This window comes from Mus pahari, chromosome 16 (assembly GCF_900095145.1).
Source record: "Mus pahari chromosome 16, PAHARI_EIJ_v1.1, whole genome shotgun sequence".
NCBI lineage: Eukaryota > Metazoa > Chordata > Mammalia > Rodentia > Muridae > Mus > Mus pahari.
Window position 1 is genome coordinate 67302773 of NC_034605.1, and position 16137 is coordinate 67318909.

Below are 16137 nucleotides of genomic sequence, written 5' to 3' on the forward strand. Positions count from 1 at the left end.
AAAAAAGTCTCCTAAACTTTCGATATTTATTCGACAACTATCTGCTAAATGAATAGGCTTTCCCCCCCACAGTGTTATGTCTCAAACGAGGACCTGAGACACATTGCTGAGATCCTCGCATTTCTCAAATCTATTTCTGATGTTATTTTAAACCTCAGTTTCCAGTCAATTTTAAGTAAAATGATAATTATTACTCTAGTTTTTAGAAAGTCTACAAGCTGAGCATCATGGCAAATGCCTGCAATCCTAGCATTCTGAAAGTAGAGGGAGGAGCGTATGAAGTTCAAGATATTTATTGAATTTGAGACAGGCCTCCAAGTAACAAAAAAAAATTCTAAGACAGGTAAATTACTAAAAGCCTATAATTACCAGCCCTTAAGAGGAAGATTCTAAGTTTGAAGTCAACTTGGCCAATGTAAGTTTTTGTTTCAAAACAAAACAAACAAAAAGCTTACTATCTTACCCATCCATAAGCAGTACTTCTTTCATGCTCTTGGGTGAAGTCAGCTACATAAGCAAAAATTACAGAGAAAGTGACTGAGAAGACTCCAGATACAGAAATCATGCCAAAATACCACCTATAAAAAGATTGTTTTAGAAAGAATATGATTAATGATATCATCTTCTACCAACTGAAAGACTATCTGAATTACTCAAGAGAGTTTTGCAATCAAAGTAAAAGATAACGATGTAAATATTATACCCTAATAAAAATAAACTCAGGTATCTATATATATATACTTGAAGGCAAATATAAAATTAACTGGAGTTTTGACAATATTGAAAGGCATACATGTTGGCAAAAAAAGAAAAAAGAAAAAATGCAAAAGAAAAAAGAATGAAGGAAGAATAACAGTTTTAAAGAAAAAGGAAATAATAAGAAAAGAAAAAATAGCTTGAGGCCTAATGAAGAAAAATTGCAAGTCTTTACAAAATAGAAAACCCATAATCATCTTTTTAATTTATTAGCTAATAAAGTTTTAAAAAGCAGTGAATACATACATAAAACTAGAAGGAATGAGGTAAAATTACTTTCAGATGACATTAAAACACCTAGACAAAAGACTAGTAACATGAGTAGAATAATTTAGGCTAGCAAACGGGATTTGATTTTTAAAACTTCTCACTAGAAAGTTATGACATGTTAGTATTTTGCAAAAATTAATTATGTGTTAGAAAATGAAATTATTATGGTAGACAACAAATTTACAAATATTAACAAGAATTCCTGATAACCAATGTATTTTCTCATAGGTAGAGTATTTCAGCACCAGGTTGATGACTTCTGGCCATGTTTTAACTCTCTTACTGTTCTTGTGGCCAGAAACTGTCAGCTTTTGGCAATTTAACTCTTACTGTTCTGGGACTAAAAATGACCTTTGGCATTTTCAGAGAGAAAGAAAAATAAAGAACAAAAGTCAGGCATGCATGTGCATGCGTGTACACGCGCGCGCGCCCACACACACACTCACACACTGGCTGGGCCTGACTATCTGTTTCATCAATTTCACAAGTGTACATGCATACTTATATACATACAAATATATCTACATATGCATGTATTCACACACATATAGATAGATACATACATATAGACATATTGTACAAACATATAAATAGACAGATATATATGCATTTGGTGAATGGAGCAGGGTCCCAAATGCCACACGTACATACATTTGTTAGATGGAGCAGAGCCCCAATAGCCACACTATATTTTCTCTCTCTGGCCTTTTTATACTTTCTTAGACAAAAGTTCTTTATAAAATTACATCATGGATAAAATGTTACACAAAGCAGTAATTACAGAAGGATGTTGACAATGAGTTCAAAGTAGTACTTCATTCTATAAGCTCTTTGTAATTTCAAAACAACAGTTTCACATGGCCTTACTTTTTATCATAGTGCACATCTGTGGTTTCATCCCTGGATTTGACCTAGAATGAATGTTTTTACTTGATCACAAATCTGACCCAAGACTATTTTTCTTCTTCGTGCAATTTATGAAAGCTCATTGTATTCCTTATTATGCAGGTTATACTTACTATTCTATGAGGAGGGAGCACATTTTATTCTTGATTCTAACTATATCTTTCAGGCAAAACAACTAAAACCATCTCCTTAAACTTTCTTCTCAGAAAGGCCATCAAGAGACTGTCCCACCTAGGGATCCATCCCATATAGAGACACCAAACCCAGATACTATTGCTGATGCTAACAAGTGTTTCCTGACAGGAGCCAGATATAGCTATGCCATATCCTGAAAGGTTCTGCCAGAGCCTGATGAATACAGAGGCAGATGCTCATAGCCAACCATTGGACTGAGCATGAGGTCCCCAATGGAGGAGCTAGAGAAAGAAGGAGCTAAAAGGGATTGCAACTCCATAGGGAGAACAACAATATCAACCAACCAGACCCTCTAGAGCTCCCAGGGACTAAACCACCAACCAAAGAGTACACATGGAGCAACCCATGGCTCCAGCTGCATATGTAGCAGAGGATGGCCTTGTTGGACATCAATGGGAGGAGAGGCCCTTAGTCCTGTGAAGGCTCTATGCCCCAGTGTAGGGGAATGCCAGGGTGGAGAGGTGAGAGTGGGCCGGTGGGTGGGGGGAACACCCTCATAGAAGCAGAGGGAGGGAGGTCTGGGGGGGGGGAAGGGGATAACATTTGAAATGTAGATAAAAAAAATATCCAATAAAAGAAAAGAAAAAAAACTTTCTTCTTAAAATTATTTGAATCAAATCAGGAATTTGATAAAGTCATTAATTCATCTAAACAGCATTAATTCATCCAAGTTCATCTTTATGTTGATGTGAAGGAAATTTGCCCAATAGAGTGGCTAATGCCCAGGAATCACTAGGCTATGACAGAGGCAGGAAAGGCATGTCACCAGTGAGAAGGAATCCTGGAATGAATTCTCAGCTGGGCCTCTCCAGAGCGCACCCACTGCAGCCATGCAAAACAGCGGCCCATCTCAAGGAAACTCGCTTGCCATAGCCTTTCCTAGATGGCTTCTTTCAAATACTGGCTAAGATACTATTCCATGGTCTAAGAAAATTAAAATTAAAACAAGGGGAAAAAAAGACACGAGAAAAATTCTAACTCCTCTAAGATAATTAAATTATCTGGATTCATTATACTGAAATAGGAAAAGTGATTAAATTCATATCATGTTTTAGAATAAGCTAATGGTCTTCATGGAGTGTACAAGTGAAATAATGCTCATTAGTGCCATAATGCAATGAGATGACAAAAACAGTACATTCACAAAGTCAACCAAGCCACAGTGGTGAGGGCAGGAACTGCTACCACACTTTCAGCGGACCCCCTACAACTGATATGACATACCAGCTACTCTTAAAGACACTTTAAATTTCTTCAAGTAAGGTAGTTTATTTTGAAATGGTTAAAGAGTATTCTGCAGAGTAAGGTAAAGGTTGAGTTCATAACTGATTCAAATTCAAGTGTTTTGGATTTTTTCTCCTTTTGGAATTCTGCATGTATATATATGATAAGCTATCCTAAGCATAGGACCCAAGTATAAAATAGAAATTATTCATACTTTATATATCCCGTATACACATAGCCTAAGTCATTTTATACAATATTTGAAATACTTTTTCATTTCTTTAAATACTTGTTCATTATGATGAGATAAAGTTTATATACATTTGACCTAGTCATAACTGTGTTATATCAGTGCTCAAAAACATTGGGATCATTTCACATTTTGAATATTTGGATGAGGAGCAGTGGCCAAAATAATTTTTTTACATAGGACTCAAAACACACCAGTATGATAGTGAAGAGTTCAGCAACTTACCATGGACTAATCCTCATTAGTGGGATAGGGAAGCAGGTAAAGAAGACTGTGCCAAGGAGAAAAGGTTTCCTGCCCCAAACATCAGAGAGAGCGCCTATGAGTGGAGCACTCAGAAAAGAGAGCAGGCCCTAGAGAATTAACAGAAGCAAAGGTTAGATTTAAAATGTTATCCCTCCACTACTTCTAATTCTTTCTTTCTAGATCTATTGGTTTCAATTCCTCTTCTCAAAAAAGTAACATGTGACACTGAATGAGGAAGGAAAAGAATCCAACTTTAGATAATCCCACCACCTCTCCTCCTACCTTCATCTGCTGGTCCAGAAGCATACAGGATAGATTCCCTTCTTGCACCCATCTTTCTTGCCTCCAGAATGTTCTGGGGCATCCTCCCCCCACCCCCGAAAATGAAAATAGAAGCAATAAAGGAAACACAAACTGAGGGAATCCTGGAGATGGGAAACTTAAGGAAGGAACAGGAACAACAGATGCAAACATCATCAACAAAATACAGGAGATAGAAGAGAGACTCTTAGGCATACAAGATACAATGAAAGAAATTGATATATCAGTCAAAGAAAATGTTAAAGCTAAAAATTCCCGACACAAAACATCCAGGAAATCTGGCATACCATGAAAAGACCCAACCTAATAATAGGAATAGAACAAAGTGAAGAGTCCCAGCTCCAAGGCCCAGAAAATAGTCTCAACAAAATCATAGAAGAAAACTTTCCCAATCTAAAGAAAGAGGTGCCTATAAACATACAAGGAGCTTAGAGAACATGAATTATACTAGACCAGAAAAGAAAATCCTCCCACTCTATAGTAATCAAAACACAAAATCTAAGAAACAAAGAAAGAATATTAATAGCAGCAAGGGGAAAAGGTTAGGTAACATACAAAGGCAGACCTATTAGAATCGCATGTGACTTTTTATCAGAAACTCTAAAAGCTAGAAGAACCTGACAGATACCTTGCAACCTCTAAAAAAGCACAGATTCCAACCTAAACTCAATCACCACAGATGGAGAAAAAAAGGTATTTCAAGACAAACTGAAATTAAACAGTATCTATCCACAAATCAAGCCCTACAGAAAATACTAGAAGGAAAACTCTAACTCAAGAGGATAACTACATCTAAGAAAACATAGAAAATAAGTAATTCCATACCAGCAAAAACTAGGAAAGCACATATACACACAAACTAACACCGACACCAAAACACCAAAATAACAAGTAACAATCACTGGTCATTAATATCTCTCAACATCAATGGGCTCATTTCCCCCAATAAAAACACACAGGCTAACAGAATGGATGCAAAAACAGGATCCATCATTCTGCTGCATACAAGAAACACACCTCAGCAATAAAGATAGTCATTACCTCAGAGTAAAGGGCTGGAAAAAAGTGTTCCAAGCAAACAGACCCAAGAAGCAAGATTGAATAGCCAGTCTAATACCTAATAAAATAGACTTTCAACCAAAATTAATCAAAAGAGTCAGGGAAGGAAATTCCATACTCAAAGGAAAAAAATCTACCAAGATGATATGTCAATTCTGAACATTTATGCCCCAAATACAAGGGGACCCACATTTGTAAAAGAAACACCACTAAAACTTAAATCACACATTGAACCCCCATATGGACAGGTCATCCAGACAAAAGCTAAACCAAGAAATAATGAAACTAACAACACACATTATGAATCAAATGGACCTAACAGACATCTACAGTCTATTCCACCCACACAAAAGAATATATCCTTCTTCTCAGCACCTCAGATCCTTCTCCAAAACTGACCATATAGCCAGTCATAAGACAAGCCTCAACAGATACGAGAAAACTTAATAACTCCTTGTATCTTATCAGAACACCATGGATTAAAGCTGGTCTTCAACAACAACAGAAACACCAGAAAGCCTATGCACTCATGGTGTGGCAGGGAGAGAGAGGAATAGAGATATTTATTACAGTATTATTTCTTGTTACTATTATGCAATTCCTTATACCTCCCTTTCAAACCATCTTCATTCATTCATTCATTCATTCATTTTATTAAATGATAAAAACAACCATGTCCTTGATGGTAATCTGGGTATTTATTTTGTCTTTTTTGATTTACATGGCTTAATTGCTTAGTCTATATATTTCTCTGTTAAAATCATGGAAAAAGAACTTCAGACCAATTTCCCTTATGAATATCAATGCAATAATACTCAATAAAACGCTCGTAAACTGAATCCAGGAACACATCAAAAACATCATCCATCGTAATCAAGTAGACTTCATCCCAGTGACACAGGGATGGTTCAATATACGAAAATCAATCAATGAAATCCACCATATAAACAAACTGAAAGAAAAAAAAATCACATGATCATCTCATTAGATAATGAAAAAGCCTTTGACAAAATTCAACATACCTTCATATTAAAAGTATTAGAGATATCAGGGATACAAGGCACATACCTAAACGTAATAAAAGCAAAATAAAGCAAGCCAATAGCCAACATCAAATTAAATGAAGAGAAACTTGAAGAAATTTCACTAAAATCAGGGACAAAACAAGGCTGTCTACTCTCTCCCTATCTATTCAATATAGTGTTTGATATTCTAGCCAGAGCAATAAGACAACTACAGGAGATCAAAGGGATACAAACTGGAAAGGAAGAAGTCAAAGCACAGCTATATTCAGATGATATGATAGTATACTCAGATGATATGATAGTATACATAAGCAATCCCAGAAATTCTACTAGAGAAGAACTACAGCTGATAAACACCTTCAGCAAAGTGGCTGGATACAAAATTAATTCCAAGAAATCAGTAGCCATCTTATATACAAATGACAAATGGACTGAGAAAGAAATTAGGGAAACAACAACCTTTACAATAGCCACACATAATATAAAATATTTTGGTGTAATTACCTCTAACCAAGCAAGTGTAAGACCTATATGACAAGAATTTCAAGCTCCTGTAGAAAGAAACCGAGGAGGATATCAGAAGATAGAAAGATCTCCCATGCTCATGGGTTGGTAAGATTATAGTGAAAATGGCCATCTTACCAAAAGCAATTTACAGATTCAGTGTAATTCCCATCAAAATTCCAACGCAACTTTTATAGATATTGAAAGAACAATTTTTCAACTTCAGATGGAAAAATAAAAAACCCAGAGTAGCAAAAAAGTCATGAACAATAAAAGAATATTTGTAGGTATCACCTGACTACAAGCTATACTACAAAGCAATAGTAATAAAAACTGCATTGTATTGGTATAGGAACAAACATTGATCAAAAGAATCGAGTTGAAGACCCTAAAATAAACCCACACATCTATGGACACTTGATTTTTGATAAAGAAGACAAAAACCATACAATGGAAAAAAGAAAGCATCTTCCAACAAATGGTGCTGGTCTAACTGGATGTCTCTATATAAAAGAATTCAAATAGTTCCATATCTATCACCCTGTAAAAACCTCAAGTCCAAGTGGACCAAAGAACTCAATTTAAAACTGGATACATTAAATCTAATAGAACAGAAAGTGAAAACAGTCTTGAATTTATTGGTATATGACACAACACCAGTGGCTCAGTCTCTATGATCAACAATTGATAAATGGCACCTCATGAAACTGAAAAGTAAGGTAAAAAACACTCATAAGGGCAAAACTGCAGCCTACAGATTGGGAAGGGATCTTCATCCATCCTACATCTAATATCCAAAGTTTATAAATAATTCAAGAAGTTAGACACCAACAACCCAAATAATCTAATTACAAAATGGGGTACAGAGCTAAACAGAGAATTCTCAACAGAGTAATCTTGAATGGGCAAGAAACAGTTAAAGAAATGTTCAAAGTCCTTAGTCATCAGGGAAATGGAAATCAAAACAACTCTGAGATTCTATCTTACAGAATGGCTAAGATCAAAAACTCAACTGAGAGTTCATGCTTGAGACTATGTGGAGAAGAGGAACACTCTTCCATTGCTTTTGGGAGTGTAAACTTGTACCATCACTTTGAAAATCAATCTGGTGATTTCTCAGAAAACTGGAAATAGTTCTACCTAAGGACCCAGCTGTACCACTCCTGGCTATATATACCCAAAAGATGTCCAGTTATACCACAGGGATACCTGTTCAACTATGTTCCCAACAACTTTATTCATAACACCCAGAAACTGGAAATAACCTTGATGTCTTTCAACAGAAGAATGAATAAAGAAAATTTGATACTGCTACACAATAGAATACTAAACAGCTATTAAAAACAAAGACAACAAGAATTTTTCAGGCAAATAGTACTTAAGAATATCATCCTGGTTAAGCTAATCCAGTACCCAAAGGACATGCATGGCATGTACTCACTTTTAAGTGGATAGTGGCCATAAAACTAAGGATACTCACACTACATGCCACAAATCCAAAGAAGGAAGGCCCAAGTGAGGATGCTTGGATTTCACTTAGAAGGGGGAATAAAATAGTGATAGGAGGCAGATGGAGGGGGAGAACTGAGTGGAAAAAGGGGTGGGTAGAGGAATGGGGGGAAGATTAAGGATCAGTTGTGGGGAGATACAGGCCAGATGGTCAGATGGCCTGAATGGAAAACTGCATATGAAAGGGGGTGGCAGTATGGGGAATATCTGTAATAGGCGAGGCTCCCAAGAATCAACATGAGCGTCCATAGCTGAGATTCACAGCAGTGGGGATATGAAACCTGAAGAGGCCACCTCATGTAGCTAGGCAGGAACCTCATTGGAGTAATAGGGATACCAACCAACCCACCCACAAAACTTTCGACCCAAAATTTTATCTCTCCTACAAGTGCAGGGATGGAGGATGGAGCAGAGACTGAATGTCAACCAATAACAGGACCAACTTGAGACACATCCCATGGACAAGCAACAATTCCTGACACTATTAATTATACTCTGTTATGATTGCAAACAGGAGTCCAGCATGGCTGTCCTCTGAGAGATTGGCTGTCCTCTGAGAGATTCCACCCAGCTGCTAACTCAGACAGATGCAGAGACCACAGTCAAACATTGGATGGAGCTTGGGAACTCTTATGGTGGAGTTGGGGGAAGGATTGAGTGACCTCTTGGGGGATAGAAACTCCACAGGAAGACCAACAGAATCAACTAACCTAGATTCTTGGGGCTCTCAGAGACTGAACCACCAACCAAAAAGCATAGATGGGCTGGACCTAGACACCCCACAAATATGTAGCAGATGTGCATCTTGGTCTTTTTATAGGTCCTGAATTACTGAATCAAGGGCTATCGCTAAAGCTGTTGCCTATCTGTGGAGTTCGTTCCCCTAACTTGGCTTTCTTGTTGACCTTGGGAAGCAGCACCTATTCCCGCAGAGACTTGATGTGCCAGGGTGGGGTGATACTAGGGGGTCAGGGGGCTCCACTCTCAGAGTAGAGGGGTAAGAGGATGGGGAAAGTGACTGTGGGGAGGGGGAGTGGGGACAGTGATTGGAACGCAAAGTGAATAAATAAGATCAATTAAAAAACAAAAGAAAAAGGAAGAATTTAACTTTAACAACACAGCTAAGGTTAATGGGAGGCAAAACAAAACAAAACTACTCCTTCCCCATAATTTGCCAGTCACTGCTAGCCATTTTTAAATTATTATCTCCAATAGGAGGTAGGTGGGCAGTGGACAGATGAGACAGATGTAGAAAAATATTTATATGAACTTGGGTAATGAGTATCTAGGTGGCCATTATATTACTTCTGTAGTTAATTTTATAACTTATTTTTAAAATCCTCTACACATCATGCAAATAAAACTCCCTAAAATCTAGCCCTTACACATGCTATGCCATCACAACATGTAACACTTACAGTTTTCTGAACATAGCATGTTCTTTTGTTTAAACAGGCTTATAAGTAAAACACTTCTGATGGCACACCTAAAGCCAGTAAATTGCTGGGTTGTTTTTTGTTTTGTTTTGTTTTCTTTTGTTTTGTTTTGTTTTTTTTAATCAGGAGCAAAAAGCATCTAGTCTCTTAAGATACTGGAGCAGAGTTCTTTATGAAGAGGAAGGGGCGTTACATACTTCTCCCACCTGGTATCTATCTCTTTTAGTGTAATTTCAATACTCTACCACAATTTTTTGTTACTTTATCTTCTCTATTGGATTAAAAGCACATTAATGTCACTGGGTGTGGTTCTCTTTCAACTCTGTACACTTGATACCTGAAATAGGGTCTTATAAATAGCAGCTTTGAAAGATTAGAGGTAATTTAAAATTTTAATAGGAAATCAACTAACTAGGAAGAAAACAATATGTAAACATAGTTTATCCCCCAAATTAAATTCACTTTTGTTTTTCAAATGCTAAATTTATCATGAGATAAACATGTATATGTATATGTGTATGTATGTGTGTGTATGTTTAGTTTTTTGTTTTGTTTTGTTTTTTAAGAAATTAGGCTTGTTTTGCCAGGCGGTTGAATGTGGAATAAGACAAGGTTTCATTCTGTGGTCTATGCTAGCTTGATACTTGCTTTGTAGATCAAACTCTTGAGTCTCTTACTTTAACTTCAAAATTAAGCATATACCACAACTCCTTGCTAATATTAAGAAATGTTAACAAACCTATGCTTTACTATAGATTTCTGACTTTTTATCTTTACCATGAAAACAAAACATTCAATTATTAGTGATTAAGTATAAACTATTCACTGCAGTTCAATATTAAAATTCAGCAGTTATTGAAATTCAATATTTATTCGTGCTCTTGAATAAACCAAAATTCTATTTCTATTTGTCTTCTAGAATAACATTACTTTGTTATTATTAGTCAGAATTCTTAAATCTCAAAAAAAACACCCAAAGACTAATATTAATTTTACTTAATGCTGATCAAGTTACTAAAGTATGATTTTATTTTGAATTATGTTAACACACAGTATTATGCACAGACAAGTATTATATAAGCTAGAAAGGCTAAATAAAACTGCCATAAATTTTAAGGTAATACATATTTTAATTTATTCATAATTTCTGATATACATTTTACTAACATAAAAAAATGAAAGGTTAATTATATCAAGTCAAGGAGAGCTAGGGAAAGTTCTGGACTAAGCACTGGCCTGGCCAAAAGACAAATAAAATCTCCAACTCGATTGTTTATTTTTTCCTCAGTCTCAATGTCCAAGAAGACAGCAGAGTTAATTAATTCATTTTATTTTGTTGCCTGGAAGAGCAATTAAAGGTTTATATATTATAATTAAACTCTTGTAGATTGTCATGTACATATAAGTAAAAATGGCCTGAGGCCTTTTGTATGCTTAACTTTATTTTTTTCTTTCAGCAATTCTGTTTGTGTTCTTCATGGTTTCTTCTCCTGTCTCCTAACAATATTTTCCCTGGCTCAGCTCAGCTTTCTACTGTCTCAACTGTTACCAACTGTTTTCTCTTCTCACTGTACTCTCTCACCCTATTCTTCTGTATCCTGAATCCTGACTCCTGAATCCTACTCCTCTCCCCATCTCTCAGCCTCTGCTGGCTTTTTATACCCTCTCCTGTTCCCACAATTCCAGGAGGCAACAAACACTGAAGAACAGTCCTTTAAAGAGTCAGACACATACAATATATGATGCTATATAACATGTAAAGAATTCACAGGGCTTTTTAAATATTAAATTATCTATGCTTTGTAAGTATTTGTAATATATTTTGATCTTTATAGGGATTCCTGGTTTGAACTCATTATAAATTTGCACAACTGTTCTTACCTTTACACCTTGAATAAGCCCATTCATGAGGAATGTGTGTTGAGGAAATGTTTCATGTAAAACCTACAAAAGCAAACAAACATTAAGACATATTCAAATACAAATTAAAGGTGAAGATTTTATACTTTATTATTGGAAGGCTAAACAAATAAGATCAACTGTAAAGTCAAATATTAACTATAAATGTCTTAAAAAGACAAACAAATGAGCAAATCCCTTCAGCCCGGGCTAGAGCAAAACCTCTCAAAAATAAAACAAACATCTTGAAGACATAAAAGGGCAGTAACATAATAAAAACACTATGTAAGAACCGAACAACGTAAGCCTCAGCATAGGTGCTTTTATCATAAATTACAGCTAAAGGAGTAACCAATAAATAATATTTTTTTTTCTGCAACATAAGTGTTTATTCCCAAAGGATGATATAAAACTCAAGGATGAACTTATGTTCATCACTTGAGGGTACTCCAGAAAAAAATATCAAGCTTTAACTGCTCATTACAGCAATCCTGATCTAGCTTGTAGAAAACTCAAAAATAGCTTTTATGGAAGCATTTTTGCCCAAATACAATGAACAGCACCTAATCAAAGATAACTATATATATGGGGGAAAAGAAGATACTATAAGTAATAAACACCAACAATCCAATTTAAGGGAAAAAAATTCCAGTGACTTGAGTTAAGAGTCCCCGATGCTCTTTCAGAAGATCCAAGACTAGTTCCCAGTAGCCACATGGAATAATTTACAATGACTATAGCTCTGTTTCAGGGGATATAATACCCTTTAAGGCCTCTGTGGGCAGCTACACTCTCATGCACATGCTACTCTGACACATACTCACAAATTATCTTTTTTTAAAAAACCCTATTACTCTGAGCACCTTCCAAACCAGAGAAGAGTTGGCCTCCAGGGAGAGCTCTGACCCCCAGAACTCAGGCAAGATCACCATCTCATATCCTGGGTCTCTCTGAGGCTAGTCAGCGCAGGAGAGTACATAAGCTACAGAAGCAACAGAGCTTCTTGAACAGGGTCCCTCTGGGCCTTCATCTTCAGGCAGGAGACAGAGCTAAGCTCCAGACCTCTGTGCACTTTCCCTGCCAGAGGAGAGCTTGCCTGCAGAGAGTGCTGACTCAGGTGAGAGTTGGACTCCTAGGAGTGCTGACAGAGGCTAACAGAATCACAGGAGGAACAAGCTCCAGCCAGAGGCAAGCTAGAACATCTAACACCAGAGATTACCAGATGGCGAAAGGCAAACGTAAGAATCTTACTAACGGAAACCAAGACCACTTGGCATCATCAGAACACAGTACTCTCACCACAGCGAGTCCTGGATACCCCAACACACCCGAAAAGCAAGATTTGGATTTAATATCATATCTCATGATGCTGGTAGAGGATTTTTAAAAGGGCATTAATAACTCAATTAAAGAAATACAGGAGTACACTGTTTAGAAAAACAGGCAGAAGTCCTTAAAGAGGGAGTACAAAAATCCCTTAAAGAATTACAGGAAAACACAAACAAACAGGTGATGGAATTGAACAAAACCATCCAAGATCTAAAAATGGAAGTAGAATCAATAAAGAAAACCCAAAGGGAAACAACTCTGGAGATAGAAATCCTAGGAAAGAAATCAGGAACAATAGATGTGAGCATCAGAAACAGAATACAAGAGAAGGAAGAGAGAATCTCAGGTGCAGAAGATTCCATAGAAAACATGGACACAACAATCAAAGAAAATGCAAAATGCAAAAAGATCCTAACTCAAAACATCCAGGAAATCCAGGACACAATGAGAAAACCAAATCCAAGGATAATAGGAGTAGATGAGAATGAGGATTTTCAACTTGAAGGGCCAGCAAATATTGTCAATAAAATTATAGAAGAAAACCTCCCTAAACTAAAGAAAGAGATGCCCATGAACATACAAGAAATCTACAGAACTCCAAAGAGACTGGACCAGAAAAGAAATCCCTCCCAACACATAATAATGAGAACAACAAATGCACTAAATCAGGATATAATATTAAAAGCAGTAAGGGGAAAGGGTCAAGTAACATATAAAGGTAGACCTATTAGAATTACACCAGACTTCTCACCAGAGACTATGAAAGCCAGAAGATCCTGTACAGATGTTATACCCACCCTAAGAGAACACAAATGCCAGCCCAGACTACTATACCCAGCAAAACTCTTTATTACCATAGATGGAGAAACCAAAGTATTCCATGACAAAACCAAATTCACACAGTATCTTTACACGAATCCAGCCCTTCAAAGGATAATAAAGGGGGGAAATTATGCCCTAGAAAAAGCAAGAAAGTAATCCTTCAACAAACCTAAAAGAAGGTAGCCGCAAGAACAGAATCCCAAATCTAACAACAAAATAACAGGGAAAAAAGTGACAAAACAACACAAAACAAAAAAGAAATTTTTAAAAAGTACAAGCATGCATGTGCGCGCGCGCACACACACACACACACACACACACACACACACACACACCTACGAAGTCTGTTTTGTGTTGACTAAATATTCCTGAACATGGAGCGTGCCCTAAAGTGTAGTTGACCTACTCAGTGTCACTCCATTGGAAAGAACTGACTTTCTCTCTCTAAGCAGGTATTCATTGCAAATATTCTTGGTTAAGAATAGAACTTTGTACCCATTTCCCTTTCTCTGAGCTTGGATTTGTGTCTGGCTCAAGTTTGTTTAGATATTGTGTATGCTACCCCCTTCCTCTAAGGCCTGGGGATCTATGCAGAAGAAAAGACAGAAAAATTATAAGAGCCAGAGATGATGGATGACTCCAAGTAAACTGAGTCTTCCAGACACAATAGGTCTAATGCACATATGAACTCACAAAGACTGTGACAGTATATTTTATTAATACCAAAAAAAGCAAATGTTTGCTATGTGCAATGTATTGACAGTCTGATTAAACCAGGTCACCAGGAACATGTTGATGGACATCTCAGTCTGACAATCATAAAATCTGTAGACATGTTGAGAAAACTACAAGTATTCATGATTCAGAGTACTAATAGTTATTCTGAAGTACCAATAACACTCTCTGGTTACTTAACTAAGAATGCGAAATTTCAACTCTATTGATCCTCTGTTTTATAAATGAACTCTGCTGGAACTTTAGGAGCCTATGTTTTGGACAGAAAAAGTAGAAAAAGTAAATGGAGCTTTCTATTTTCTTAAAACAACAACGAGAAGAATATCAACGTGATCTTTAAAATCAATTACAATAGCATGGCACTGTTATAATATTTTAATAAAGCACTTACAGTAAAAAAAAAAAAAACCAAAAACCCTATTAAAATGTGACCCAAATATCAAAGGTACATAACCCTCATCGAAGTTGACAGTTAAATAAATGTATGAAAAAGTAAGTCATTTAAAATTGTATACCAAATCATTGTCTTCAGTGGTTTTTTTTTTTTTTTTTTTTTTTTTATCTTGCCTAATAGATCCAAGACATCAGTAAGACAATCTATTGGATCTATTAGGCAAGATAAAAAAAAAAAAAATTGATGACACTAAATACAAACAAGGTTAGGAGCAACAGAAACTCATGCACTATGAGTAGAAATACAAAATAATATAGTTATCTGCTATAGCCAGGCTCACAGACCCGGTGCTCCAGACCACCTCCCACAACCAGAGACAGCCTGACCTGAGGAGGTACATCATAACCAGGCTCACAAGAGGGACAGACTCCAGTCAGAGATAGCAAGGCTAGTTAACACCAGAGATAACCAGATGGCAAGAGGCAAGCTCAAGAACATATGCAACAGAAACCAATGCCATTTGGCACCATCAGAACCCAGTTTTCCCACCACAGCAAACCCTGGGTATCCTAACACACCTGAAAAGCAAGACTCCAACCTAAAATCCCATCTCATAAAGATGATAGGGGACCTTAAGGAGAACATAAAATAACTCCCATAAAGAAATACAAGAAAACACAAACAGGTGAAGGAATTGAACAACATTTTCCAGGATCTAAACATGGAAATAGACACAATAAAGATATCACAAAGGGAGGCGACCCTGGAGATGGAAAACCAAGCAAAGAAATCAGGAGTTACAGATGCAAGCATCACCAAAAGAATACAAGAAAAATAGAAAGACTATCAGGCATAGAAGATACCCATAGAAAATATTGACACAACAGTCAAAGAGAATACAAAGTAGAAAAAAAAGTTCCTAACCCAAAACATCCAGGAAATTCAGGACATAATGAAAAGACCAAACCTAAGAATAATAGGTATAAAATAGAGTAAAGATTCCAAATTCAAAAGGCCACGAAACATCTTCAACAAAGTCATGTAAGGAAACTTCCCTAACCTAAAGAAAGACATGCCCATAGGACTGGAGAGATGGCTCAGCGATTAAGAGCACTGATTGCTCTTCCAGAGGTTCTAAGTTCAATTCCCAGCAACCACATTGTGGCTTACACCATCTGTAATGGGATCTGATGCACTCTTGTGGTGTGTATCTGAAGACAGCTACAGTCTACTCATATAAATAAAAATAAATAAATC

At 36.5% G+C, this 16137-nt stretch overlaps 1 protein-coding gene across 1 annotated transcript in view; it reads right to left on the bottom strand.

The window, feature by feature from the left end:
* Mfsd14b (major facilitator superfamily domain containing 14B) overlaps positions 1 to 16137 on the bottom strand; it is a 51697-nt gene that overhangs the window by 12659 nt on the left and 22901 nt on the right. The window contains exons 3-5 of the mRNA XM_021215404.2: positions 11583 to 11645; positions 3827 to 3954; positions 464 to 578 (exon numbers count right to left, since the gene is read on the bottom strand). Of these exons, the coding sequence (XP_021071063.1) occupies positions 464 to 578; positions 3827 to 3954; positions 11583 to 11645 (306 nt within the window). The remainder of the gene's footprint in view (positions 1 to 463; positions 579 to 3826; positions 3955 to 11582; positions 11646 to 16137) is intronic.